Source organism: Lepidochelys olivacea, assembly GCF_965140295.1.
Source record: "Lepidochelys olivacea isolate rLepOli2 genome assembly, chromosome: 6".
NCBI lineage: Eukaryota > Metazoa > Chordata > Testudines > Cheloniidae > Lepidochelys > Lepidochelys olivacea.
The window spans coordinates 41,089,996-41,116,417 of NC_140416.1; the positions used below are offsets into that span (position 1 = coordinate 41,089,996).

At 39.0% G+C, this 26,422-nt stretch overlaps 1 protein-coding gene across 1 annotated transcript in view; it reads right to left on the reverse strand.

Moving 5' to 3' along the window:
* ANO3 (anoctamin 3) overlaps positions 1-26,422 on the reverse strand; it is a 227,108-nt gene that overhangs the window by 57,004 nt on the left and 143,682 nt on the right. The window contains exons 8-13 of the mRNA XM_084629858.1: positions 20,178-20,309; positions 18,387-18,493; positions 16,253-16,308; positions 12,086-12,207; positions 10,238-10,372; positions 2,065-2,161 (exon numbers count right to left, since the gene is read on the reverse strand). Of these exons, the coding sequence (XP_084485984.1) occupies positions 2,065-2,161; positions 10,238-10,372; positions 12,086-12,207; positions 16,253-16,308; positions 18,387-18,493; positions 20,178-20,309 (649 nt within the window). The remainder of the gene's footprint in view (positions 1-2,064; positions 2,162-10,237; positions 10,373-12,085; positions 12,208-16,252; positions 16,309-18,386; positions 18,494-20,177; positions 20,310-26,422) is intronic.

Below are 26,422 nucleotides of genomic sequence, written 5' to 3' on the forward strand. Positions count from 1 at the left end.
TCCCCAGACAAGGGTAGGGTTCTCTGCAGGTCCTGGGATCTGCCTCTCAGGAGGAGGGAAATGGTGGGCCAGGGGCAAGAGTGAGAGAAGGAAAAGTGCATAATTTCCATCCCACTCCTTCAAGCCTTGTAAAAAATCACCAGGACTCTGTTAACTTTACTGTGAAGTTTGGTGCATTCAGATCCACCACTTAAGCAATGCCACCCCAGTACCGCAGTTAGGTACCAGGCATGTTCCTATTTAACCCATTGTGGCTTGCACGTGGTGTGAGGAAGGTTAAAAAAAAATCCCTAATCCTCTGCCAATTTGACCCATGGGAGAAAAAAAAATCCTTCCTAACCCCCTTAACAGGCTACCAGCTAGATCCACAGCATCTGTCAGGTTGGGTTCTCATTCCTAGTTTTGGTGGGTAGGGTGGGCAGCTGAACAGAGCCAAAAGAGGTTCCACGTGGCCCCTGAATGGGGTTAAATCCTGGGAGCTGGGGAACACTGGCCAAACAGCGCCCCCTCCTCCAGCCAATGGGTTCCAGAGACTCCTATGGGAGGAGTTATCTATTATCCCTAGGAGAGTGACTCCCTCTGTTGCTACTAGCACTGTCCCCCTTTCACCTCTTGCCCCATCAATTTCCCCCACCCATTGATGTGCGTAGGTGGCATGCAGCTCAGGCCTGGAATGCCATCTCTCTCTCTCTCTCCCAGGCTAGTGTTTACAAGGGTGTGTGATGTTTACAGTGCTAAACCTGCAACTTTCATAGCAAATATAAGAAAGAGAAAACATTTCTTCTGGGACAGGATCCTAAAACAACATGATCTTAAACTACTACAGTTGCAATTGTAGTGTCCCTTCCAGTCAACTGCTGGGCAGGGCTGCTGTGGGCTGTTAAACAGCTGCACTCCATAGGTGAATATGTGTCTGTGATGGGCAGCACAGCATAGTTTGTACAATGCTGTGTGTCCATTCGATGAAAGGTGTTACATGGAGTTTATGTACAATTATTACTAGAGCTGGTCAGAAAAAACTTTGATGGGACCATTTTTTGTCAGAAAAGGCAGTTCCATTAAAATCAAGAGGCTTCTTGAAATCAAGTCGATTTCGTTAAAATTTTGTTTTGGGGAAAAAACAAGCTTCAACAATATCAAAACATCCCATTTCCACATTTTTGAAATTAAACATTTTGATTTGTCATTTTGAAATGACTTTTTGTTTGGATTGTTTTTGTTGTGTATTATAGTATATGTTATAAAGTAAACTAAAAATCGAAATGAAATGTTTTGATCAAAAAATTGTTTGGAATTTTTTTTTCCATGGAGAATTTCTACATTTTTGGGGTTAGTTCCAATTTGAAATGCAACCAAATTTCAAAATCCCTTAAAAACTGAATTTCTTTCTCTGCCTTTAAGACAGAGCCATTCAAATTTCTGTAAACAATACTGAGTTCTAAACAAGAATTATTTGATTGTGCTGAATAATTTTGAGAAAGAAAAACTGAGACTGGTTTCAGCCTTGGTAATATAATACAAACCAAAGTAGCTTGATATATGTGTTCATTTATATATATTGCTTGCATTCAAAAGCAATCAATGTTTATGTTTGATGGACAGTTTCCTGTAGATTTGACTGTATAAGACCACTGCGTTGGGCACACCACAGGAGCATTATACTTCTCTATAATGGGGAAAAAAAAACCTTTAAAAAGAACAGAAATCCAGTTATCAACACTACAGGGAAACAGAAAAGTGAGAACGTAATCATATAGGAAGGTAGAAAACCCGACCAGAAAAAAAAGTTTGCTATATCATTGGGCATATTCAGATGGACAAAAATAGAGGTAAGAAGAAAATGCTCTCAGAAAGTCATTTTTAGAATCAGCTGTGATTGCTTCATTATCAACTGAAAGACAATAGATGCTAGGTAGAAAGGCTGCAAATATTTTTGTCATTGAAAAGTTAGTAGAGCATCACCAAATTTTAGAGGAGCCTTTGCTGAAGTAACAGCAGCAACCATTATGCAGACAGAATTGACTTTTAGATAGCATCAGCTTGCAGCACAAAACTAATAATTACCTTTGCATATATGCAGCTTTCGTTGAGTTTTTGTAGTGTGCAATTGCGTTCGCACATAGGGCACATGATGGTTTCATTTGCCTCGCAGATCTCTTTGCTTTAGTAGAAAGAAGGGAAAATAAAGATTATAAAAAGGCTTTCAGCATTTTTCCAGACCGAGGCTATACCATTTATATTCTTTATTGGTTTGTAACATGCCTAGATCATGAAATAGGCTCATTAAAAATCTAATTTTCAATGACCAATTTAATTTAAGAACCAAATCCTGGTCCCACTGAAATAAAGAAGAGTTTTACAAATAACTTCAGTGCCAACAGGATTTGACCCTAAGCAAATAACACATCCTCTTTGGACCTGATACTGCCATCCCTATTTCTACTAAACACACATGGATTTCAACAGAAGTATTACATGTAGTAGAACTGAAGGATTGGTCCCAGACTTCTAACTACATACCACAAATTTAGCAAAGTTAGGTAGTAATATTTATAACACCCTTTAAAACACAGGGAGTAGATCCTCAGCTGATGTAAACTGGCGTAGCTCCGTCAACATTAATGAAGCCATGCCAATTTACATCATCTGAAATATCTGGCCTAGCATGTGTAAAGGAAAAAAACATACCACATGTACAGTGACAAGAGATGAAATCCTGGCCCCAGTGAAGTAAATGGGAGACTTACATTTACTTAAATAGAGCCAGGATTTCACTTAAGACATTTAATGTCAAACACATCTAATGCAGATGGCAACTAGTTTTATAGGGGAGGGGTGAACTCAAAGGGTGGGGAACTTCTAGCATTTGTATTTCAAGTATTTGTGTTTAATTTCCCCCAAGATTGAATCATTTATGGGGACAAAATAAAATGAACTAGTCTTCTTATGATATTTCAGTCACTGTTTGGAAAAAAAATCCTTAGATATCATACTACTTCAGAAGTCCCTGAGATTCACTAAGGTGCTTAAGTACATGAGTAGTCTCATTGACTTCAATGTGACTATTCACCATTTTTAAAGTTAGGCACATGTTTGAGTACCTTGATCAGGACACACAGGAAAATAAAGCAGACACAAGGATGGCCTTTAAAGCAGAAGACAGCAACTTTTAACAGTGAGAGGTTAAGGCCAGAAGGACCCACCGGATCACCTAGTCTGACCTCCTATATATCATGTATAGGCCATCAACACCACCCAGCACCTGCATATTAATCCCAATAATTGAAATGAAACCAAAGTATTATAGCCACAGGAGACTAGACTATTACATGCCACAGGCAGAGAATAGGAAGGACCAAGGTGCACCAATGCCCAAGACCCTCACAATGGCAGGGAAATGATTAAGTGAGATATACCCACATGCTGCAGAGGAAGGTAAAAAACCCCAAGGTCACTGGCAATCTGAACTGCAGGAAAATTTCTTCCCAACCCCACACAAACCTTGAGCATGTGAGCAAGAACCAGCCAGCCAAGCACTTGAGAGAGATTGTTCAATGCTACCTCTGAGCCCCTCCCCGATGAAAGTCTCATCTCCAGTCATGGCCTTCCCTGATGCTTCAGAGGAAGGAGATTGAAAAAAACCAGATAAACACAGAATACAATGGGGGGGAAAATCCCTTCCTGACCACTGCAGGTGGCCAGTTGAAACCCTGAAGCATGAGCTTTTAGGATCAGTAATGGGGATGGAGAGTGTGTAATACCTCAGATACTTATTGTGGTTAAGTTAAATGGGCTCCTTGTTAAATAACCATATCAAGTGTTGGCCTCTTTAGCCTAACCCTCAGGATTCAAACCACCTCTAAATCCTTTCCCCCTTCCTCCATGAGGGGGAATGAGGGTACAGATGAAGGGTATTCTAGTCTGCAAAGTCTTGCCCTTCTTCCTACTAACAGTTATCCTCTGAGTCCCCCACTCATGTGTACCTCTGGGAGCTGGCCCCTTTGAGTCTCTTACCCACATTAGTGTGGACACTAGCCACAGGTTACTAAAAAAATTACCAACTCCATTTGACATAAGTTCCTGTCTTAAGTTTCCTGTGCTGGCCCAATCAAACATCCCTTTCCCAGCTGACCTGGGGCTGCAATGGTTCCCAGAGGCAGTAAAAGAGGTACAATACAAATGCAAAGGAATCCAGTTTGATTTCGGTTTACACAAACTCTGCTTGCATTCTATTCTCACGGAATCTGAACTCACAGCTCTAATGGAAACTACCATTTGAACTTGGTATTTATTTACAAATGTGCATTCACATTAAATCCCATTCCTGGAATAATAATGCTACAGACTGTGCTCTCTCCAATGATGTTTGTATGGACTTTTCTCTAAATTTTCTCAGCAATGCTAGTCTCTAAATTATTAAATCTTACAAAAAAAATTAGGGGTTGTCAAAGAAAATGTTATAAAAAAATCTCTGAACAGGAGCAAGCATAGTAGCTGATGTCAGAGATGTGCATCAATGCATGCCTGTGTATCTAGGAATAGAATTTGGATCTGTATCACAAGTCTTAATATGTAAGGGAATTTTATTTCAAACAGTTAACTGCAAAGAATGAGATCTTTACAGTACAATAGATGATGACAATATAAACTATAAAAAACATAAGACAAATTGTGCTGCTGTATTTGAGAAGTTAGACATTAAAGTATATAAAACATGCGGTTGTAGTCTATGCACGACGGCGCTGAAATCTTCTTATAAATTCTGTTTTAAAACCCCTTTTTTTTCCAACAGCTAAACTCAAAGAAAGTTACACCAATACTAGTCCAGATGCTTATGAGCAATTCTCGGTTAAGGTATTATTTTTTTAGCAAATTTAGTGATCATGATAGATGTCATTGCCCTTGTGACTGCCCTTGTTGCTAAAATCCTTTTAGTAAGAACAGTATAGATAGAAGTGAAAGCTTCCCCCTACTTCTTTGCCCAGTGCACTTCAATCCTGACCTGAAAGGCCAACCCCTTTATTGGTGAATAGATGCTTAAATCTCCATGGCCTGTTCCATTCTTGGCCTTTCTGAGTGGAGGCTGTCGATAAGAGGAGCAATCATGGACGTGTTTCCTGAGATGTGTAGCAACCCCTCAAATGCAAACTACTCTAAAACCAACAAATTTATTTCTACATAAGCCCCTGAACAAAGGGGAAGGGAAAATCTACACCTGTCTTTGATTCTGATGTGTGGCTTAAATATATGGTTGGTTCTGCATATAATTCATCTGAAGAAAAGAATGCAAAATATGGAAAAAATTAGAGTTATCAAGTGATTAATTGCACTGTTAAACAATAATAGAATACCATTTAAATATTTTTGGATATTTTCTACATTTTCAAATATATTGATTTCAATTATAAACACAGAATACAAAGTGGACAGCACTCACTTTATATTTATTTTTTATTACAAATATTTGCACTGTAAAAACAAAAGAAATAGCATTTTTCAATTAACCTAATACAAGTACTGTAGTGCAATCTCTTTATCATGAAAGTTGAACTTACAAATGTAGAATTATATATCGAAAAAAACTGCCTTCAAAAATATAACAATGTAAAACTTTAGAGCCTACAAGTCCACTCAGTCCTATATCTTGTTCAGCCAATAACTCAAACAAGTTTGTTTACATTTGCAGTAGATAATGCTGCCTGCTTTATGTGCTAAAGATTCATACGTCCCTTCATGCTTCAACCACCATTCCAGAGAACGTGTGTCCATTCTGATGACAGGTTCTGCTCGATAACAATCCAAAGCAGTGCAGACTGACGCATATTCATTTTCATCATCTGAGTCAGAGGCCACCAGCAAAAGGTTGCTTTTCCTTTTTTGTTGGTTTGGGTTCTGCAGTTTCCGCATCAGAGTGTTTCCATTTTCAGACTTCTGAAAGCAAGCTCCACACCTTGTCCCTTTCAGGTTTTGGGAGGCACTTCAGATACTTAAACCTTGGGTCGAGTGCTGTAGCTATTTTTAGAAATCTTACATTGGTACCTTCTTTGCTTTTTGTCAAATCTGCAGTGAAAGTGTTCTTAAAATGAACAACATGTGCTGAGTCATCATCTGAGACGACTATAACATGAAATATATGGCAGAATGTGGGTAAAATAGAGCCCAAGGAGTTCAGTCACAAATTTAATTAACGCATTATTTTTTTTAAACAAGCGTCATCAGCATGGAAGCATGTCCTCTGGAATGGTGGCCGAAGCATGAAGGAGCATATGAATGTTTAGCATACCTGGCATGTAAATAGCTTGCAACACCGACTACAAAATTGCCATGTTCCTACTTTCAGGAAACATTGTTAATAAGAAGCAGGCAGCAGTATTTTCCGGAAATGTAAGCAAACTTGTTTGTCTTAGCAATTGGCTGAACAAGAAGTAGGATTGAGTAGACTTACAGGTGCTAAAGTTTTGCACTGTTTTGTTTTTGAATGCAGTTATTTAATAAAAAAACCCTACATTTGTAAGTTGCACTTTTACGATAAAGAGATTACGCTATGGTACTTGCATGAGGTGAATTGAAAAATGCTGTTTCTTTTATCATTTTTACAATGCAAATATTTGTAATAAAAATAATATAAAGTGATCACTGTATACTTCGTATTCTGTGTTGTAATTGAAATCAATGTTTGAAATTGTAGAAAAACATCCAAAAATATTTAATACATTTCAATTGGTATTCTATTGTATAACAGTGTGATTAAATTTTTTTAATCACGATTAATTTTTTTGAGTTAATCATGTGAATTAACTGCAATAAATCAACAGTCCAAGAAAGAATTTTAAGAGATAGGAGGGCCTTCAATATGTTGCACACTTTAAATCCGCCTCACAACCTGGTCAAGAAAGGGCAACTTTATCATTAAATATATACTACAATAGAAACAAACAAAACAAAAAATATGGGTCGAAATTCTGCAGCTTTGTGCATATTTGGGCCCAAAGTATCTAATTCAGACTGTGTGTCAAAGGTAATTTGATACAGATCCACTGTGTTTTTCTGATATGGCAACATCCATCTCCCAACAGAATCAAGGAACTAGCTGTCACCACTAGAAATCACAGGCTGAGGCTACCATTCGTGGCAGCCCTAATACCAGTACTGAGCCCTGGCAACAAAGAACGGGATTTTTGATGGAATGATCTGCCTTGCCCATCTGCTGTCACAGGGAAATGAAAAGTCCCCTGCTTCAACAAGCTACTCTGCTGATAGCAGTGAGAAAAACATGTTTTAAAACGTGGGCCATATATTAATGTTTGTTGGAGAGATTTATACTGTATAAAAGGTTGGTTTGTTTTTCAATTACCATCTAACTTCAGAACAGAGCAGATTTTGAATTTCAGACTTAAGACAGACATCCATGTATTAAATACATCAACTCTAGCATGTGCTTGAAACTTCATTACTGTACAATCTTCTCTTTATTAATTAGGTATAACACACTCTATGGTGATACACATTTTTTCACCTGTACATCAGTTCTGCAGTGCAAGTAAATGGTACAATGGAGACAAAATGAAAAAGCAAAATGATCAAATTTGCTCCTAAACCACTAGAGGGAGGATTTGTATTTCCCAAGTAGCAGACTTTTACATAACCCTAACAGCTGAATTGACACTACTCAGCAAAGTGCTAATTTGATCACTGAGCAGGGTTTTTAAAAAACAAACAAATGGAAACACTTTGGTGACCATACAGCAGAGAAATTAACAACAAATTGTGTCACTAAATGTCCATAAACAGTTTGTTTTATGAGCAAAATCCAAAGCGATATTTACAGTTTGCACATTCCTGATAAGGGGCATTACTAGAATAAAAAGTCAATCTGGCATCAATTGGTATTGTAACAAATAATCAAATTTTTGAATAGGTTTTGGGGTAATGTGCCAATTTGTCAGATTAACATAATGCCCTGGCGCAAAATTAAAATTCCAAATGCTCATTGTTTTCATCCCGATAAAAACATAGTCTTGGAGAAAACAGCTCAGCCAGTATCCTGTGATGTACCTTGTGTTTGTGTAATGTAATGTCTACAGAGTGCAAAACTAAATAATAAATTACTACCACCACCTAGCATTTATACAGCACTTATCCTCTTCAAAGTGTTTTACAAACATTAATTAAATAATCCTAGAACCACAGAATATAAAAATGGAAAAGACCTATGAGGTCATTTACGCCATCTTCCTGGTAATGGAGGATTCTTTGCTGTCTTCACAATCTAGTTTACTAGTATTTTGTTTAATCTTTGCTACCCTACACCAGAATAAGCAGGGACAAATTGTAATGAATGGGCTAGTTTATGCGTGTATCACTGTCTTCTACTGTATAGAATTAGAACTGCTTAATTAAAGATATGTATTCACTACCTGCTGGATCGGCAGGCAGCGATTGATCCAGCAGAGATCGATTCATTACATCTAGTCTAGATGTGATAAATCGACCCCCGAGCTCTCTCCCATCGACTCCTGTGCTCCATCGCCGCGAAAGCAGTCGACTCACAGTGGTGAAGACACCATGGTAAGTCGATCTAAGTATGTCGACTTCAGCTACGTTATTCATGTAGCTGAAGTTGCGTAACTTAGATTGACCCCACCTCCCCAGTGTAGACCAGGGCTAAGTGTCGGACTATCAACAGCTAAAATACTTCAGCTCAAATGCTAGGGGCATGTGCTTTTGGAGCAAGAAGATCCGAGTTCTAATTCCTGCTGTCATTGCCATGCTGTGCAGCATAACACTCATGTTCCTAGATGACCTAATTTACTTGTGTCGAGCATTCTGGCACCTGAATGTGGATAGTGTTCATGGTTCCTCTTGCAGACAGTCAGTTTCCTCTTTTGTTTGGATGGGTCTTTCATAAAGCAAGGGAGAATAAGCATTTAAAAATAGGAAAATCTGATTGTAAAACTAGAAAAATAAGCAAGAGGACACAGGGGGCAGATGTACCTGAAATTACTTTTAACTCAGTTTTAATGACTCAATTTCATGTTGTGGGTTTGCCTTTCAAACTTACAACATGGAAAAAACAGTTAAACACCTCATTAATAAAAATACATGGTGTTTGGCTGATATCATAATATCCAATGTTATCTGAAACAGTCAAATCTGAACATTTTGGTTTATACCAGGAAACCTGACAAAGCTTTAATTAAGCACAGCAGGAGAGACAATAAGACTTGGTAAAGTACAGGATAAAGATAACTTCAAGAAAGATAAAGTGCTCCTTGTTCAAAGTCTAAAATGCATTAATTTTCTACAAAATTTTGCTCCATTAAGGTAACAGTCTTAGCATGCAAAGTAGTAGTAACCACAGACTAAGCTTTATGTTCTATTCCCACGGGTTAGCGTTCTGCATTGAGGAGCTAATCACTCCTAATGGAAAGCTTTGGAAAGAAAAGTCTCTCTAGAAATAGTTCTCCTTACAACATATCAGACATTTGCTTTAGCACGATTTCTCTTCACTTATTTCTTAAGTTGATATCATTATCTCCTTCTGGGACAGGCCCACATCAGGGGAAAATCACTTTGAAACTTCAGTGGGTTTCATGTTGCACAGCACTTGACTGTGATTCCCTTACACCAGTATTAAAGGAGTACCTCCATTGGCTACAATGGAGTTGGCTCTTAATTTACACCAATGTAGCTGAGAGAAGAATTAGGTTCAGCGTTTCAATAACATCATCCCTTTTGGTGGGAAAGGTTTGCACAGAAGGATGGAGGTTGAAGTTCTGGAACTTCACTGATGCACCCAGATCTATATGCAATCCCATACTCCAGTCCACATGAGACCAAAAGAGAGAATTTTCCTGAGTTCACCTCACTATAGTGAGAACCATTAATGGGTGGTCATTTGCAATTACTTATCTTCAACACAGTATTTGCTGTATTTCCTTGTACACAGAGTTGGAAATGCTGCAAACGCAGCCATAAATTTAGCTACTGTGAACGAAAAATGTCCAGTTTTTGATGTAAATGGTTATAGAGAGGGGATGTAGCCGATAATATAATTGAGTCCTCAGTTTGACTATTATGAAATGCTGTAAGTCTAGCAAATGTTTAAAGTTTGATTGAAGAGATGCAACATTTGGTTTAGGTTGTGCCTGGCTGCTACTTACATTTTCAACAATGGAACTCGCAAGAATAACTGTCTTTTGTGGTTTTTAAAATGGGACTTTATTGTGCATCATACCTTACTTGGCTAGAATCCATTGTAAACAATCCATAAAGGAAAACAAACAGCCCGACAAGTGCAGCAGGAATGAGCATTCCAGTGTACCATCCCAGCCAAGCAAAATAAAGACCAATTTTTTCACCAAAATACCGCCTGTGTGAAACAGCAAAAAACAAACAGTTTGTAGTAAATGATCTTGCCCATCTTGACAGCATTTCAGGAATCCTAAAAGGAAATAATTATTACTAAGTTTATTTTCATTTGCTGTCTTTTTAGTAGCACTTGTCCAAAATGCAATTTTATATAATTCTGACATAATACTTTAGTGGCACTAATTGCAGTCTAACCAATACACATATCCCATAAGGAAACAGCTGGAGTGCACTACAATTTTACACTGTTGCAATGATTTAGACGAGTCAGTAACTTCAGCTCTGTTAAAAGTAGGAAGTTATAAAACAGCATATTTGTTAGTATTAAACTCAGAAGAGTTGGACACAGTGTTATGCAAATACTTTTGTGTAACATAATTACAGAACCCAGGCCTGTAGAGCTACCATGCAGCTGATATCTCCAGGCTGTAACCAACTTGCACTACACTTCCCATGACCCACTGTAGAGAAAGACATGGGAAGTTGTGCCTCAAGGGTTTGACAGACAGCAGCTCCATGACTCCTGATTGACTCCCTGCCCTATATAAACCCAAGGTGTGTTCCAGGAAGTGTCTCAGCAACAGTGTGGATCTTCTGTAGCTCCAGTTACTGTTCCTGCTCCTTGCTCTTGAATTCTCAGCTTGATTTGGACTTTGACTCCTGACTCAGGCCATGAGCCATGGTGTGAGCCCTGGCCTGGACCTGCCTACAAACTCTTCTGGTACTCCCAGCCTCAGATATGCCCCTGCTCTGACCCTTGGCCATGACTGCCCATGTTGGGATCCTGACAAAGAAGGTGACAAAGAGCCTGTTCTCACATAGCATGTAGTCCACTATAAAAAAAAAACAACATATGCTGGATTGTCACCAAAATCTACTGTTAGAGCAAAGTGGTAGTACTTGGGGAACATGAGTTCAAGATTCAGCCTTAATTCTTCAAAAATGGGCCAAAAGTTGCCAGAAGAGTGAGATGGCAGTGAATATGGCTAGAAAGTAAGGCATTGAACCTACAATTTGGTTAGGACAGAAGGACCCCTATACCCGTGGTCTTCCTTGGCACTCTGTGGGGACATAAGGGTCCACCCACATGCATCAGATTGCAGGATGAGGACCTGAAACTGATGGTAAGCAGAAATGAAATTGACTTGTCTGTATTCACTGTCCAAGATAAGTGAAATGCAAAAAGCAAACACCAGCATTAATTACAAGGACAAAATTATTTTTTAAAATTCTTTTTGTTTTAATAATCCCAAAATAGGTAAAGGAAATGATACATAGATACATTCCAACATTGATTGTAACTAGATTTTTGTTTTTAACTTAGTCAAGTTATTTCTCTTATAAACCCTCGTCCATTTGGCACTACAATGATTTCAAAAGGTCTCTGGGTGGGGTAGGGGTCTGTTTGTGCCAATCAGATTGCAGAACTATGCCTTAGGCCTCCTCTCTGCAAGTTGTTCCACGAAGAACCCCATTAAAATCGGTAAGACTAAACAAGGATCCACCAACACTGAACAACTAGCAGGACTGAGGCCATGCGTTGTAATACCAAGTAGCTAAACTCCATCAATAAAGCAAAGAGACACATTTTTGCTCATTTTTTAAAAAAAAAAAATTAAATATAAAATGCCTGTAATTTTCAGCAGAATGGGTAGTCTACCACTGCCTAGCTTTTCACATAATTGAAAAAAGTTGTGTTACATTGTATGAGTACCTGATTAAATCCAGAGGCTGGTATTTGTACCACATCCCCCACCGTGCCCAGCGCTCATATAATAGGTGTCTGTGATTTTGAGCTCCATGTGTTTTGATGGGATGTCTGCTCTTGTGGCTTCCCTGAATCACAGAAAGAAAGAAAAAGATATTTCTGCATCACTGGGAAAGAAAGAGGCATTAAAAAGATGGCATTTGGATTCAAATATAAATAAGGACATTACTTTTTTGATGACACGGATGTATTGGTTCATTTATTACTAATAGTTAAAAAAAATGCAATCCTGAGTTTATTGTTAAGCCTGATATAGTAGAGGGGGTTACAAACTTCTCTGCAATGACGAATTTCCTCCAGGACAGATTTAAAGACCAGTGCTAAAGTACTCTTTCCTGACTAACTAGATCCCCAGCACTTTCCAGTGGGAGTGCATGGCTTCAGGTCCAGTATTTGTAGGTCCTGGATGTATAGTCATTTGTTTATGTTTTTATATTTTTCAAATGCTTTTAAGTTCCAAAGAGCCACATATGTGGACATATTTTGCATAACTCCAGTGTAATTCCATTGATTTCCAATATGGGGCCCAATTCTTTTCATCTGGCTAACTCCAATAATTTTAATGGAGTTACTTGTGATTTACCAGTGTAAAACGAGAGAATCGGTAATAACTTTTATACAAAGATTATTGCAATAGCGTGAATACGGGGGGTCATTCCATCACACAGGTCCCTTGTCTATCTATGGTATTCCTTTTCATAGATGATGGAAACAAGAAGATCAGAGCTGGTACTATTTTGTCCCCACAAATGGCTCCCTGAGGCATTAAACACAAAATCGATCAGAGAGGAATACAAAGAAACATTTAATTCATTTTTACCCAAACACTTTGATTGGCTTTGTCTGGATTCCATTACAGCTTAACGCACAGCGTTATACTCTAAAATAAAGAGTTATGATGCAGAATTTTCAGGCCCTTCCTAACTGAAGTCACCAATCTTCTGTGGTTCTACATTCATTTTACTCTCACCATAAGGTAGCACTCCAGTTTAAGCCATGTTTTCGTTTAGTAAGGCATACAATTCTAGTGGCCATTCTCTTGCATTTAATGGCATTATGAAGTATGGACTGATTTAGTACACTAGTTTGAAGAGAATATACAGTCCATTAAATGCTCTGAAGCACCCTGGGTTACATTCGTTTTAAAATTTCAAAACCCCAGTCATTGTTACAGTCATTTTCTTGACAATATTCTTCCATTATTTAAAAAGCATCTTTTATTCTCTCTTCTCTGACTCAGCACAGCTTAAGGGCATGACATGACTTACAGCTAGGCCATGGTAGCAGCAAGCTGCACCATATTTTCACCACCACAAAATGTACATGCTGAGAAACACTAGTGTTCCTGCATAGTGTGAACTGTAAAATGTATCTGATAATAACTTCTCAAGTGATATTATTTATGAGCCTGCCACTGGTGGAGGGCCAGCAATGGAAGAGATACATTGTGATGTGGAAAAGATGAGAACTCAATGTATAAGACTGGAAACCAGCTTCCATCCTGCTGTAAAATGTCTTTTATCCCATTTAGCCAAGTGCTTCCTTTCTGGAGAGTGCTACCCTTCACCCACAAGTGAAGTAGCAATGATCCAGCAACTGGCTCAAGGGATTACAGTTCACCATCTCAGAAAGGAGTCCAGTACTGCATGAAATCCACTTCACCGGTTGACTGCTCAAGCCAACCAAATCATAGTTCCATAGGCAGGAGGGGAGGCACAGTTGGCTGCCTTGGTAGGAGGCCCAGGAGGATTGGACTTTATGACTCTTAAAGCCAATTCAGAGATGTCCCTTCAAGGTTAGCAGTCAGTCACAAACATTGTTGAACCTTGTGGAGTTAAAGATTCCTCTCTCTCTCTTTTAAAAGATTTGTCAAGCTTGTTTGAGTTTGTGAACCTTCACTTCCTTGTAATGTAAATGTACAGTTCCCAAACGGTCCTGTAGAGGAGCGGACTCACCCCTGCGGCGCCTCCTGCTGGTCGTCTTTGGGAATTAGCTTACCAGGTGCCAGAGCACCCTCTGCAGACCGGTGATCCATCTTGCCACTGGCCCTCATGTCCCTCCCGGACTCAGTGCCAGTTTGTCTGGGGTGCTGTCCCTCTGGCAGTAACCCCTAAGTCTCAGGGTCTCCCCACCCAGGGCAACCCCCCACCCACTATCCCCACTTCACCTCAGCCTTGGTTACTGTCAGTCCTCACTTAGCCCCCGCTCCCTGGGCAGACTGCAGTGTATCAGCCACTCATCACAGGTGAAGGGTTTTGTGCCGCTGCCTCCCCATGGGCTGCCCCATACAACCCCAGTACCTATTTGTCCTTACTCTAGGCCTGCAGCCTAGGGGGTTTCCAGGCCAGAGCTCCCAGGCCCCTTTGGCCTTCCCCCAGCCCTGCTCCACCTCAGGTACTCTCTCAAGCTCCCCAGCAGCCAGGCCCTTCTTCCTCTAAAGGCAGAGAGAGAGTGTCTACTCCTGGCTGCCCTGGCCTTCTTATACAGGCCAGCTGCAGCCTGATTGGGGCGTGGCCCAGCTGCAGCCACTTCCCCAATCAGCCCAGCTTCTAGCCCACAGCTCCAGCCCTCTCCAGGGCTGTTCTAAGCCCCTCAGGGCAGGAGCCGATGTCTACCCCACTATATGTCCTCATCCCACTTCCAAACTCTGTGCTTAAAGGAAGAGTCAATTAAAAAAAAAAAAAAGACAGAAACATAGTAAAGGGTCACATTCTACTCAGTCACGCCCAGGCAATCCCAAAGTCAGTATGGAATCATAGGTGTAACTCAGTATAAAAATTGGCCCATGTGGTTTTCTACCTAAAGAGGAGCCTTTTACCCACCCATCCCTCCAAGCAAGACTGGTATAAATGGGTGCCATAAATAAAGCAGAACTGTGGTGATATTTTTATTAGAATCTCTCTCTTCTCCTTTTTTCACTGTTTTGCCACAGCAAAATATGAACACAATAACACTCACACTGGAGTTGAACTTTTAACTTACTGTATCATAGTGGGATGGAAATTAAAAATAAAAAGTATCTTATCCCTAGTCTTTCATGCAGGTCCTTGTGCTTATCCTTTTATTGCAATTGCAATAAAATAATGGCTCACTAATATGATTTGTTAAAGTAATAATCTGCAATATAACTACAGACAATCATTTACACAATAAAAAGAAGCATATATGTGAGACCATGTGAGAGAGTGTAGTTGTAGAAGTGAGAAAAAGCTTTCACAGTTATGAGGATTTTTTTCTTCCACTGGAACGGTTAGCATTCCCCTAAAGTCAATAAAATCTAGCTGAAGCATTAATAATGAAAATGTGAATGGTATGTCCAGAGTACTGCTCTTTTATGCTCCCCTGAATTAAAGTGTTAATACCAAGAGCAGTTCTTTAACCAACAACCTGGGAAGTTTAAGTCACTTTGAAACACAATGTGGTGTGTAACATCCTCAGGTAAAGCAATCATCTCTCAGAGTCATCACTGTCCATGTTTCAAATAGTCTGATCATGACATGAAACTCAGTGTGAAGTTCTGCCCTTAATTAGAAAGAAGACTTATGACTTATTTCCTTCTTTCAGCCATTTAGGGCCTGATCCAATGCCCTCTGAAATCAATAGGAGTCTTTTCATTGTTTTAAAAGGGCATTATGTCAGATCCTGAATTTATTGATGGGACTATTTTCAAGGTAAAGTTCTATACAACTATACAGAAATTGTTTGCACTGCAAATCAGTTTCCTTGTATCAGTTTCCTTGTATTTGATCCACAGGAAAGCAAATTAGAAAAAATAGAACATTTTTTAACATGCAACAATAATTTGAGCTAATTGAAACAATTTATAATCTCTTTAACAATTCCACAGACAATGTCCATTTAAAAATGTACTTAATACAGGACCATTCTAAATCAGTGGGAGAACATCCCAGAAAGTTATTACTGTACATTGGTCTAGATAAAGATCCAACCTAGGCCCATATCAGTGTAAGGAGTGTTATAAATAAAAAGCCTAATCAGAATGCAAAATAAAATAAAAACATCATAAAGCAAATGTACAGCTAAAATAGGATCTCAATGTTAAAATAACTTTTACTTTAAATAGAACACTTAAGGCAAAACTAAACCAGCTACCTCATGTGGTGGAAATGCAGCTTCATATGTTCCATTATTGAGTAATCTATTAATACCTAAGCAGAAGAAAAAAAATGAGTTTCAATATCAATTTTTATACATGCTGTTTCAAGAGCTATTGCATTTCAGCCTATGAATTGAGGAACTGTGACAGTGCTAAATAATTGGGTTACTATTTTTAAAAAGGGAAATAATCAGTCTTGTGCACAAGTAGAATAACTGTTCATTGTCATTAACCATGAAGTTGTGGCTCTTCTTTCTCCCAAAAGATACATGGCTCTTTCTAACTTCAGAGACCTTACTGTGGCTAGTCTCTATACTCTTTTCTTCTATGGTTCTCTAAGACAGCTCTTCAATGAATGAGGCCCTCTCTACGGAATAACCAAAGAACTGCCCTACCATTAAAAAACAGGAAGTTCAGACAACTACTCAGGAACCCTGATGGGGGTACCCAAAGTCAATAGTCTCCCAGACAACCCCAAAGAAATCAGGACTTTCAACAGGTCAGACTGCTGTGCTCTCAAAGACAAACCCTGAATCTGCTACCGTTGATCTTAATGGAGTTTTGCCATCGGTTTCAATGGAAATTTTGGGTCTCAATTGTCCTCTATTCTTCTTGATGATGGTCCATGTTTTTTTAGGTGTGCTGCTGCTTTCCTTCCAGGAAAACTTCTCCAGGCAAATGAAAGCAGCAGCAAACCCACAACCGACCCCATTCACTGCAACCCACATTCATATCAAAGTCATTTAATAGCTAACATTCAAAGGCAGCTGTTTCTATTTTTCCTAAATTTTCAAATTAACAAAAAAAAAGATGGGGGGAATTAAATGCATCCCTCCCATGAAACACAACCCTGTCACTGGGCCAGATACTCTGGTCTGGTATAGCTTCTTTGTGCTGCACTACAGGCATAATTTAGGCTTAAAACTGGTTTCACTGGACCAGGAAGGATGATCACACTCGAAGTGGTCCTCCAAGTGGCATAGAGCCAGCATAGCATAGGTACCCCACCCTTCCCTGCTGCTGGCATAGCAGGGAAAAAGGTGTGTGGTCAGGATGCATTGTGTTACACCCATTTTCAGCCTCCTCTGAGCCTAGTGCATATTAACTCAGAGACTTCACGAACAGCTCAGCAAGGACAAGTACACAGAGCAGCAGCAGGATCAAGTAATGCAAAGGACACCTTTAAATCACATTTGCCCACCCTTCCCAGCAATTTTCCAGTTTGGCTGTAGATTTGAGGTTCTGGCCCACAAGGCTAATGCAATGCTAAGGTTATGCATAGACAAAATGTAAGGAAATACAGAAGCTAAGATTCTCAAAGTGACAAGAATTCATCTAGAATATCTATGGCACCTTCCATTACTAGTTAGGCTATTAAATATATATACAGTACATACAAGGTGGACGAGTTAACGTTATTATAACTTTAGCTCTCTAATATTTGGGGTTTAAATATCATATTCTTGCATTTATATTAATAAGTTTGGCTTTTCTTCAGTGGGTGTTTCGAGGAAATTGAACAAAAGCTTTGGGAAATCTACAATATTTGGTATAAACTACACTTGTTTCCCCACAAGAAGAGTGAATTATAACCAGGATCATTGCTGTGAACAATAGTATCCTCTGAAATATGAAGCATAAAACATAAATATTAAATTCTTAAAATGCAAAGTAACATATTATAGTGTACTTATACTTTTTGACAGGAACTGCTCTAACAGCTAATCAGGAGTGAAGCTGAACCGCCAGAAGCTTTCATCGTCTATGAGGACTACTACTGTATTAATGAGCTAATACTACTGGTTTGAATTTAACGCATAATACAACATTGCACGTCTACAGACAAATGCTTTCATTGTCTAAACAAGAATATCTATTTATCCATCAAATTTATAAAATATTTTATGAACCCATTAATCAGAAAATATTGTTGATTTTCACTGAATTATTTAACAAATAGCAGCTGGCAATGCTCAATCAGCTCTATTGCTGACTGAATAAGTCATACTATGAATACTGACAATATTTATTTATTTTATTTAATGAATACTTTTTCTTTCTATAGACTAAAGATATTAGTACTCATCTTGAGACCCAATTCATGTTTTTTCTAAGTATCAGAATTCTTACCCATTTTTGATTTGCCATCTTCATACTTCGTTCTCTGTAGCATGTGGTGCACTATCCTACTTCTTGTGGAGTTGCTGAAGAAGCTGTCTTTGTTGTTTATTGTAAAGCTGTTAAAATGATTGATGCCTTTTCATATTCAAAGTAATCCACAGCTTTCGAAGCACAACTATTCAACAGTTTCTTTTTACGATACAGTACATATATAATAGTAATTCACAGTTATTACATAAGATACAGTGATTTACATCTTCAAAGAGTCCTTTCAACTCCCTGGAGAAATAGCATGCATTGTCCCCATTGTACTGATGGGAGAATGGTCACAGAGGTTAAGACAAAAATTTTCATTAAGTGGCCAGTGATTTGGGATGCCTCAGTTTTTGGGTGTCCAACTAGAAATACGTCAGGCCTGATTTTCAGAAATACTGAGTTTTCTCAAATCCAGCTGAAGTCAATGGGAATTACAGATGTTCAGCACAATCCAGGGTCATAAAATTGCTGGAAAGGCAGCTTACCTAAGGGATGGTATAAGTACACTTGATCCAGCCCCACCATGGTGGGGATGGACTTTGACCTCTTGTGGTCCCTTCCATCCCTACATTTCTGTGACTCTGTGATAAGTGAAACTCTAGTGCAACTCACTATCTGGGCTGAGATATCTCAAGTTGGGCACTAATAATAGACGACAGTTTTGAACATAAGGATGGCCATACTGGGTCAGACCAAAGGTCCATCTAGCCCAGTATCCTGTCTTCCGACAGTGGCCAATGCTAGGTGCTCCAGAGGGAATGAACAGAACAGGTAATCACCAAGTGACCCATCTCCTGCCGCCCATTCCCAGCTTCAGAGGCAAACAGAGGCTAGGGACACCATCCCTGTCCATCCTGGCTAATAGCCATCTATGAACCTATTCTCCAAGAACTTATCTAGTTCTTTTTTGAATCCTGTTATAGACTTGGGCTTCACAATATCTTCTGGCAAGGAGTTCCACAGGTTGACTGTGTGTGTGAAAAAATACTTGAAATTTTTGGCCTAAGTGATTGGTCTAATGCCACACAGTGAATCACTGGGTGGGATTAGAATTTAGCTGCTCCCAGTATCATGTGCTCTCCACTAGAATTCACATGAATTTATGGCTCCATTCAAGAGAATTAATTCAAGCTTTAATTCTACTTTATTAAAATATTTACCTTAAGATTAAATAAAAGATAAAAGAGGCATAATACATTAAAATCATTTTAAAGTCTATCACTGCATTCTGCATTATAAACAAGGAGCATTATTCCATAGTACAGCAAAAGCAGAGATGATACGTTAGCTTGAACAGATATGTTTACAGTTTTTAGGTTGCGTATAGAAGATTAAGGGTCTTCTATACATATCTGAGGCGGGCGCATTTGTTGCGTAGACAGCTGGCTAAAATCCAAAGTTGCTGTTTTCAGCTTGTTCCCAGGCATTTCCTTCTGTTTCAGCTGTTTGTTGAATATGCAAAAACAAATCTGGAGTATGTGTGTTTAATAATGTAAGAAGAGACAGAATAGCATGTGCTCTATTGGAGCCAAATTTTGCCCCTACACTCTACTGCTGAACAGCCATCAATGGAAGCCAATGGTGAGTATCAGAGGACAGAATATGGCCCTAAGAGAAAACCAACAGGAAACAGCAAACCTGACACCATGTATTTGTCAGTGACCATCTGTTAATGATTGCCTTTCTGTCACCTGGAGAGAAGAAATGAGAAAATAAAATGTAAACATGGACCTCTGCTGCTGCATTCCCCACTCCAACACTTACTGGTGGATCCGTGCCCGGCTAAAGGGTGCTGTATAACAATCTGTCTCTTCCAGGTCAGGGAGGGCCTCCTTGTCAAGCTTCATTGGATTTCTGGGCAACCAACTTTTCAGCTCTCTGATATTCCTCTGCAAACTGGAACAATGACAAGTTAGATTTGTGCTCCCAGCTGCACATTGCTTTTGTTGCCACCATAGCTAAATATGCTGGATGAGAATGAACTATAAGCTTGAAATGAAAGCAAGAGTGTGCTTATTTTTTCTAAATTACTAAAACAAAATAAAAAAGTCAATGCTTATATTATTCGTGGCCTGATCTTTTGGACCTCACTCAGACACCATTCCCACTGCCATCAACAGGAGTTTTGTCGAGCAAGTGTGGCAGGATTTGGCCATGTTAAAGTAGCACACTTAGGAGGAAGTTAATAGCATACTGCTTTACACAATGACTCTCCGAATTGCAATTCCTTCCCAAGGTAGCTCGTTTGGAAGAGCAATTACAATGTCCACCCTTACTCAAGGATATGCTTAATGGCCCAATCGAGTGCTTACTCTAAGATATAAACACAAACCCTTTAGATACCTCATACGCAAATTTCCCTCTTTTAAAGTGAGAATTAAAAATATAGTCCTTAATTGTATATTTATGAACCTGGTCCCTGACACATTTAATTAAAACTCCATATGATTTGTAGAGCTCTGTCAAAATCTACATATTGTTATATCCCTTCAGAGTATAACCACAAGTCAAATAAAATAAGAATACTTTAGAGCAAAAGACGAAAAATTGTCCTAGTGTCAGCATTTAGATAAAAACTGATGATAATTTTCTTCAATCTTCTAGAGATTCAGGTTATCACATAATCATAGGGTTTAGTTCTATGTCTGTGCTTAGTCTTTATATAAGCAAGACTCCCTGACTTCCTCCATTAGAGATGTGCTTACATAGGGATGTCAGAACTCAGTTTATAGAAATTAGAGATGGAAGAGATCTACTAGGTAATCTACTTAATTCCCCAGCAATGACAATTCCTCCCTTCAGATTTGCCTGATCCTGTATTCCTTGCACCCCCAAACTCTCCTCCCATTGAAGTGAATGGGAATTTCGTGTGTTCAAGGAATAATGGATTGCGTCTCATGTTATGATATATTATATTTTTGGAGGCATGGCTGAGGGTCAAGACATCCAAACTACAGCTATATTTTAAGGCCTGGGTTTCCACAAGTTGCATCTGTATTTTGTACCCACAAAATGAATCCAGGACACAAATCTGAGTACTTACTCTTACAACTATCTAATTTACATCTGCAATTAAACTGCTAATTGGGTATGGTAGGCAGAGATACAACTACTTGGAATAAGCTCACTTTTTTGTTATAGGAGCAAAAATGTAGGCATGAATTTTGCACCTGCAATTTGAATTTAGAAAGGGAGACTGCTCTTCAGAAAAATTACCTCTCACAATCAGCAAAGAAACACAGTACAAAAGAAAAGCCAATAACTACTGCTTTTATTTACCAAAAATAAAAAATAAAAAAAAAATAGTGTGCACATTTATTATTTAAAATCCTAAAAGGTAGAGCCAGACTCTCATATAATCCTAATCAGGACATTTGCATCTAGCAGTTACAGTTATGGGGAAATATTTTGCATCTGCCATGAAAATAGTCCCATGAAATGAAGCTGAAAGAAAAGAGGAATATAAGTGTGATTGCTAAAATAGCTTATTTTAAACTGCACAGTATAAGCACTCAGGCTTTTCCATTAATTTTTCATTTTTAGGGAGAATCTAACACTAAAAAAAAAAAGTTTCAGGGTGACACTTAGAAGCATAAAGTTCCACAGTCCAATTGCATATTTGCTTATTTATTTTTTCCAAAAAAGCTGTCTGGTTTTAAATTACAAAAAGGCAAAAACCAAAAAACAACCACCCCTAAACCCACTGCTGCTGCTGAAAGACCCAGTCTTGCAAATGTACACTTGAGCCGAATAGAGCTGAGTCACAGGAATAAAGTTGCTCACATGTGTAAGCGTTTGCAGGATGAGGCCATACGATTTTATTTTTCAGATTAGTCTATCTCCTACTAGGGTTTTACATACTGCAAACACATTTTTGCTGCCAGTTAGTGCAAAGCATAGATTAAATTTAGTATTTATGGATTGTGTTTGGAAATAGTAGGCCTAACTTTCCTCTCACATGGTGTAATTATATGGGCATCAACTTAGTTACTGCTAATTTACGCTAGTGTGAGAAGAGAAATGAGCCCCACTGCATCTAGAGTCCAATCCAACTTTCATGGAAGTCAGCAAGAGCCTTTCCGTTTTTTTCAACAGGAGTCACATCAGGACCTTACAGTACTTTAAAGTACGCCGTGACATCAAATTCTTGAAATGTCTACATTTCCATGGAGTTTGTTAGTCTATTGCAGTGGTTCCCAAACTTGTTCCGCCACTTGTGCAGGGAAGGCCCGTGACGGGCCGGGCTGGTTTGTTTAGCTGCTGCGTCCGCAGGTTCGGCCGATTGAGGCTCCCAGTGGCCGCGGTTCACTGTTCCAGGCCAACGGGAGCTGCTGGAAGCGGCGCGGGCCGAGGGACACACTGGCTGCCACTTCCAGCAGCTCCCATTGGCCTGGTCTATTGTATTTGAGGGACATGATTTCAGTTACTACACTTTGTGGGCCAAGAAATATAACTGAGTTCATAAAGCACAAACACAGTTCTCAGACAGGATTCTCCCTTCGCTCTTTCAGCCAAACATATTGTCCAGCTCTGCCACTCTTACTCATTCTGGTTAGTACTTAATTCCATAAGTTGTTTCACCCATGGAACAGGATGGACTGCTTGTAGAATGAACTACCACTCAGCCCAAGTAAGGGTTGTGTTTTCTTCATTTTTCTGTCTTATGGACAGATTTATTCTTTTTAAAGCTAAGAATCAAATGTTTCTTTTTATAAAAAACTGTTCAAACATTTTGTGATAATAAATCAGATTTTTGCATTGGTTTCTTATTTTTATTCTTATTTTAGATCCTTTCCCAGTATACCTCCACCCCAATTTCTCTCCCCTCCCACATGTCAAAATGAGAAAATACAAATATCTTGAGAAAATACAGAAATTAGTCTTTTTATTTTAAATTCAAATCTTCACCTTTCATCTGACATGTTAAGTAAAGTACTGCATTTGAATAAAGTGGAAACAAATTTTCCTCCTGAAGTGAAAAGGCCTTTCATTTAAGATGAAATTTATTTTCTCTTACTTCACTTATCATAGAATATCAGGGTTGGAAGGGACCTCAGGAGGTCATCTAATCCAACCCCATGCTCAAAGCAGGACCGATCCCCAATTAAATCATCCCAGCCAGGGCTTTGTCAAACCTGACCTTAAAAACTTCTAAGGAACGAGATTCCACCACCTCACTAGGTAAGACATTCCAGTGTTTCACCACCCTCCTAGTGAAAAAGTTTTTCCTAATATCCAACCTAAATCTCCCCCACTGCAACTTGAGACCATTACTCCTTGTTCTGTCATCTGCTACCACTGAGAACAGTCTAGATCCATCCTCTTTGGAACCCCCTTTCAAGTATGTTGAAAGCAGCTATCAAATCCCCCCTCATTCTTCTCTTCTGCAGACTAAACATCCCCAGTTCAGCCTCTCCTCATAACTCATGTGTTCCTGTCCCCTAATCTTTTTTGTTGCCCTCTGCTGGATGTTTTCCAATTTTTCCACATCCTTCTTGTAGTGTGGGGCCCAAAACTGGACACAGTACTCCAGATGAGGCCTCACCAATGTCGAATAGAGGGGAACGATCACGTCCCTCGATCTGCTGGCAATGCCCCTACAATTACATCCCAAAATGCCATTGGCCTTCTTGGCAACAAGGGCACACTGTTGACTCCTATCCAGCTTCTCGTCCACTGTAACCCCTAGGTCCTTTTCCGCGGAACTGCTGCCCAGCCATTCGGTCCCTAGTCTGTAGCGGTGCATGGGATTCTTCCGTCCTAAGTGCAGGACTCTGCACTTGTCCTTGTTGAACCTCATCAGATTTCTTTTAGCCCAATCCTCCAATTTGTCTAGGTCCCTCTGTATCCTATGACTTATGACTAAAATCTTATGACTGATCACTACAAAACTTGGAGACTTCAGAATGTTTCAGCTCAAAAATACATTTCTATTGCATAAAAATTGTCTCGCACAATATACAACTTTTCATGGCTCATGTTAATTGTTAATCAGAGAAGGAACTGGAGATTCATAGAGTTTTCATTCAATTTCTTACTCTGTTTCAGACAAAGAAGTTTGTTATGGATTCTCAAATTTAAGTAAAGACATGAAGGTGGTGAAAGAGTAGTCTGACTAATATGTCAATGTACAAAGAATATACACTTTTAACTGCAAATCACAGGACCGGATTCTCACACTATTGCCCAACTGGAGCAGTACCTTAGTTCCTGAGTAATCCAACTGAATTCAATGGGACTACTCACTAAATTGTGACTCAACAAGCGTAAAAGTGGCAGAATTTGGCCCATAATAAATAACTCTTGCAAAGTCAGGATTTTGTGATGGAAGGAGAGATCAGACAGGCCACAATGGAGGAAAATTCCATGTGACAAATTCTGAGCACAGTTAACATTCCAACTGAAAATACCCCATGTTGCAACACTAACAGTTGTAATAGTAATTCCCTTATAGTGACTATAAAATGTTACTCTGCAATACCATTGCATTTTATTATCTTACATATCAAGAAAAGTTAAATCCTTCATTTATGAATAGATTTCAGTTAGTCATGACAATTATCCCTTCCCTAAATTAGTATGATTCCTATCGGAAATCTTCAACTTAATTGCACTTCTATAGTCTTTTGCAGAATTGTGTGTTCATAAACCTTTCAGACTAAATCTCAGGAGTTATCCTAACTTTCCCATTTACCTAATATTCCTTAAAAAAAAACAATGAATAATTCTGGTTTGGGGAAAAAACCCTTAACTATATATATTATTGCCACTGTTGTTATTATTTAGGTATCAATACTGGGCCAAAATCTTGCAGCTCTTGCTCAGTATATATACTCTCACGACTGAAAGATTTGGCTTAGAATTACCAGCCCTTTTAGTTCTCTTTACATTGTTATAACTATCATACTCAATAGTGTCCAGCATTGGGCAACTGTCACTGGCCAGATTAAAGGTTCCTGACATCAGCATCATCCTAATATCTTCTATGTTAATAGATTTCACACAGGTAGTTTTCCTGTTTGTTTACAGTAAGTTTCTTCAATATACTGATATATCAAGTTACATAAAGTCTCCAGGTAAAATGGTCAAACTTTGGTGCCTAACATTAGGCACCTAAATAAGCAGCTTGATTATCAGAGGTGCTAAACTCTCATTGATCTCCTTGACATTAATGGGCTAATGCCTAGGAGAAAAATTCTAGTATACTTCTATATCCATTACACCTAAGTAACATGCCTAACTTTAGGCATCCAGATTTAATAAGCATCACTGTATATTTAAAACAACCAGGTTTTTTTTTTCTGAAAGACTTGATAAGACTAGATTGTGACGGGACTGCCACATAGAATATCAGAGTTGGAAGGGGGTCATCTAGTCCAACCCCCTGCTCAAAACAGGACCAATCACCAATTTTTGCCCCAGATGGCCCCCTCAAGGATTGAACTCACAACCCTGGGCTTAGCAAACTAATGCTCAAACCACTGAGCTATCCCTCGATTCCCACATCTATAGGGTGTGAATCCAGTCTCAGCTGGTCATGTCTTTATAACCTATTATCTGTGCAACTGAGTGAGGGCCAATGTCCACATCAATAGAAACATACTAGCACCACAATTAGCACACTTGTGAATGGAAGATTAAAGGATGCATTTCCAGATTGAACTATTTTACATCTAGAGGACGTTCTCTACATCAAGGCTGAGGCACATTAGTAGGCAAATTGCATTCCTGCTGAACTTGTCTTGTGAACAAAGACTATTCCAATTTCCAGGATTACACCTGCAAATACACCAGTCAGACACCTTACATTAGCATTAAATTCACTTACAAAATGGAAATGGTAATGGAAATGGAAATGGTATACTGAGACATTCCATGCTACCTGCTACTAGCCAATTGCCACGTGAGGACAGGCGATATGAGATTCTATTTAACTCACACTCCCTTTTCTGCAATTTTACATTCATTCTTTTTTGTATAATTTGTGATCGCTTAATGGTGTCTTATAA